Source organism: Mandrillus leucophaeus, unplaced genomic scaffold (assembly GCF_000951045.1).
Source record: "Mandrillus leucophaeus isolate KB7577 unplaced genomic scaffold, Mleu.le_1.0 Scaffold215, whole genome shotgun sequence".
Classification (NCBI taxonomy): domain Eukaryota; kingdom Metazoa; phylum Chordata; class Mammalia; order Primates; family Cercopithecidae; genus Mandrillus; species Mandrillus leucophaeus.
In genome coordinates, this window is record NW_012102199.1 from 114173 (window position 1) to 118423 (window position 4251).

Below are 4251 nucleotides of genomic sequence, written 5' to 3' on the forward strand. Positions count from 1 at the left end.
TTGTATCCATTCCTCTCTAATATTAATAGCGTGATTGGAGATGAGAATAGCCTGCTATAAATACAGTCCCAGGAGTCCTCATTCAGCTTCAAGTGTGTGTCTGTGCTAATTGTGTGTGGCTGTGTATGTCTTTAGTGGGGAGAGTGATTTCAAAATAATAGTGTTAAACAGAATTGAAAGGAGTCTTGCTAATTCACTGAAACAAGATATGAAATAGCAATAATTTAATATTTTCAACATGGATAAATAATTAAAGTTGCAAAGACCTAGGCATAAGAGAATATAACATACAAATGAGGTAGAGATATCCCTTTGAAGAGTAAAGGAAGGCCGGGCGTGGTGTCTCACACCTGAATCCCAGCACTTTGGGAGGCCGAGGTGGGCGGATCACGAGGTCAGCAGATCGAGACCATCCTGGCTAACATGGTGAAACCTCATCTCTACTAAAAATACAAAACAATTAGCCGGGCGTGGTGGCGGGTGCCTATAGTCCCAGCTACTCAGGAGGCTGAGGCAGGAGAATGGCGTGAACCTGGGAAGCGGAAGTTGCAGTGAGCCGAGATCATGCCACTGCACTCCAGCCTGGGCAATAGAGCGAGATTCTGTCTCAAAAACAAAACAAAAAAAAGAGTAAAGGAACCTGGACTCAATATATCCCAAAAGGTAACTCAGAATACAGAGGTCAGCACGCAAGGCAGCATATGGAAATAAACAAAGGGTGCATTTCAATTCATGGGACACCTTTGGAGCCGATTTATTAAAGTGCAAATAGAAAACATCAGGACAAGGCTGGGCGTGGTGGCTTACGCCTGTAATCCCAGCACTTTGGGAGGCCGAGGCAGAAGGATCATTTGAGGTCAGGAGTTTGAGACCAGCCTGGCCAACATGGTGAAGCCCCATCTCTACCAAAAAAATATAAATCTTAGCAGGGCATGGTAGCGGGCGCCTGTAGTCTCAGCTACTTGGGAGGCTGAGGCAGGAGAATCACTTGAACCCAGGAGACGGAGGTTGTGGTGAACCGACATCACGCCACTGCACTCCAGCCTGGCCGACAGAGTGAGACTCTATCTCAAAACAAAACAAAATGAAACAAAATCTGGGCAGAGGGACTTCTTGTATTTTGAAGCTTCAGCAGCAATGAGGTCACCTTATAGTGCAGCATCTTCTGATACCATCTCCCATCACTTACCTCTTACAGATTTCCCTGCCACGCTGGCTTCCTTGTTGGCCTTGAATACCTGAAATATTTGCACCATTGCACTGGCCATTCCTTCTGCTGGGCACACCCATTCCCAGATATCCTCATGGCTCCTGCCCTGTTTTCCTTGTGGTCTCATTTCTCTTTTAAAAAATTTCAGCCTTTATTATAGATTAAAGGGTACATGTGCAGGTTTGTTACAAGGGTAAATTGTGTGATGCTGAGGCTTTGAGTTCCAACAATCCCATCACTCAGGAGGTAAACATAGGACCCAACAGGTGGTTCTTCAGCTCACATCCCCCTCTCTCCATCCCCTGTCCAGTGGTCTCCAGTGTCAATTTTTCCCATCTTTATGTTCATGTATATTCAATGTTTAGCTTCCCATCTTTATGTTCATGTATATTCATGTTTAGTGAGAACATGCGATATTTGGTTTTCTGTTCTTGCATTAGGTTGCTCAGAATAACGGCCTCTAGCTTCATCCAGGTAGCTGGAAAGGACCTGATTTCATTCTTTTTAATGGCTGCCTAGTATTCCATAGTGTATAAGTACCAGAGTTTCTTTGTCCAATCCACTGTTGATGGGCACCTCTCACCTTGACTGCTAGTATTCTCTGAACACCTAGGAAAATTAACATTCTCTATCCACGCTTTTTTTTATTAGCCCTGGTCACCATCTGACACAGCATATGATTTACTTGTATTCTTCTCCATACTTCACTTTAGGGACTTCTGTTTTTCAGCACTGTTCACTCATTGTCTAGACAGAGACTGGAACATAGACAACACTCAGTTTAAATTCCTCAAATCCATGAAAGAATTTATCATTAAAGTGTTTGTTTTTGTTTTGTTTTGAGACGGAGTTTTGCTCTTGTATTTGCTCTTGTAGCCCAGGCTGGATGGAGTGCAGTGGTGCCATCTTGGCTCCTCGCAACCTCCGCCTCCCAGGTGCCAGAGATTCTCCTGTCTCAACCTCCGGAGTAGCTGGGATTACAGGCATGCACCACCACGTCCGGCTAATTTTGTATTTTTAGTAGAGACGGGGTTTCTCCATGTTGGTCAGGCTGGTCTCGAATTCCCGACCTCAGGTGATCCACCCACCTCTGCCTCCCAAAGTGCTGGGATCACAGGCATGAGCCACTGCACCCGGCAAAGTTTTTAAATACATGATCATTTGGGGAAAGGTTGAGCATCATGGGAAAGGAATTCCTAAGCAGAGATGGGATAGAAGATCTCATAAAGAAGACCAGATCCACACACAAATATAGAAATTAACTTGTTGACTGTAGGATATAAATAATAGCTTTTCTGATGGGTGAATAAAGTATGCTTATGTCAAATATTTTCTCTCTCTCTCTCTTTATTTTTTTTTTTTTGACAGTCACCTCCACTACATGGAACCAGAGAATGATACACGAATTTCAGAATTTCAACTTCTGGGATTTTCAGAAGAACCCAGACTGCAACCATTTCTCTTTGGAGTGTTCTTTTCCATGTACCTCATCACTGTGTTTGGAAACTTGATCATCATCCTGGTTATCATTGAATGCTCCCACCTCCACACCCCCATGTACTTCTTTCTCTCCAACCTGTCCTTTGTAGATATCTGTTTTGCCTCCACCACAGTCCCAAAGATGCTGGTGAATATCCAGGCACAGAGCAAAGTCATCACCTATGCAGGCTGCATCACCCAGATGTACTTTTTCATACATTTTGTAGGATTGGACAGCTTCCTCCTAACTGTGATGGCCTATGACCGGTTTGTGGCCGTCTGTCATCCCCTGCACTACACAGTCATCATGAACCCACAACTCTGTGGATTGCTGGTTCTGGTATCCTGGATCATGAGTGTCTTGCATTCCTTATTACATAGCTTAATGGTGCTGCGGTTGTCCTTATGCAGAGAGTTGGAAATCCCCCACTTTTTCTGTGAACTTAATCAGGTTATCCACCTTGCCTGTTCTGACACTTTTCTTAATGACATAGTGATGTATTTGGCAGCTGTGCTGCTGGGTGGGGGATGTCTCACTGGGATCCTTTACTCTTACTCTAAGATAGTTTCCTCCATACGTGCAATCTCATCAGCTCAAGGGAAGTATAAGGCATTTTCCACCTGTGCATCTCACCTCTCTGTTGTCTCTTTGTTTTATTGTACGAGCCTAGGGGTGTACCTTAGCTCGTCTGCAACCCACAACTCACACTCAAGTGCAACAGCCTCAGTGATGTACACGGTGGTCACCCCCATGCTGAACCCCTTCATCTACAGCCTGAGGAATAAGGACATAAAGAGGGCTCTGAAGAATTCTTTGGGAGGGAAACTAGAAAAGGGCCAGTTGTCCTAGGGCTGAAGGGCTGAAACTATAGCCATGATTGCAGGGCTCAAAGCCTCAGAGCCAGATATTACTGTTATTTAATCAGATCATGGAAGTGGAAATTGCTCTTTCTATTTATTTCCTGAAGTTTCCATTTCTTTTATCTCAACTGCTTCATCAAACTTAAGCAACTCCTATTATTAAGCTTGCTTCTCTCTCTAATATTTAACATATTTCCCCTTTGTTTTCCTCCTTTCTCAAAGTTATTCCCAACCTTGGGTCAGAAACAATTTAGCCTCATAGAGTGATGAGTTGGACTATTCCTATAGAATAAACTACGCTTGGCACTGAGGCCATTGATGTAATTTTATCGGAGAAGAATTTCTGAGGCTATGGTTTTTCACTTTTTGTGTTTGTCATTCATTTCCGTATCACTACCTTAATTGATCTTCCTGGTAATGTAGGCTTTAACGTACTAGTGTATTTGATAGCTGGTTATGGGATTTTACACTCCCATTAGGATCCTGTTCTCTTCTTGAACTCAGTATTCATGGATTCTACTATATTTACTGGCACTGAGTACTTAGTCAAAAGTTGCCCATCAAATAAATGTTCCAAGTGTAGTCTACACAGAAAGACAAATTTGCATAAATCAATTGGCTTTACATGGCCTTAGAGTTAGACATGACCTTAAATATGATAGAGTAAAATTTTCAATTATATACTAAATTTCTATGGAATG

General features: G+C 43.0%; 1 protein-coding gene across 1 annotated transcript; it reads left to right on the forward strand.

Annotated features, from left to right (window-relative positions):
* The first annotated feature begins 2591 nt into the window (after positions 1-2591).
* Positions 2592-3539, forward strand: LOC105540114 (olfactory receptor 7A17-like). The gene has a single exon (XM_011980610.1). It carries the CDS (start codon positions 2592-2594, stop codon positions 3537-3539), a length of 948 nt encoding a protein of 315 aa, XP_011836000.1.
* The last annotated feature ends 712 nt before the right edge of the window (positions 3540-4251 follow it).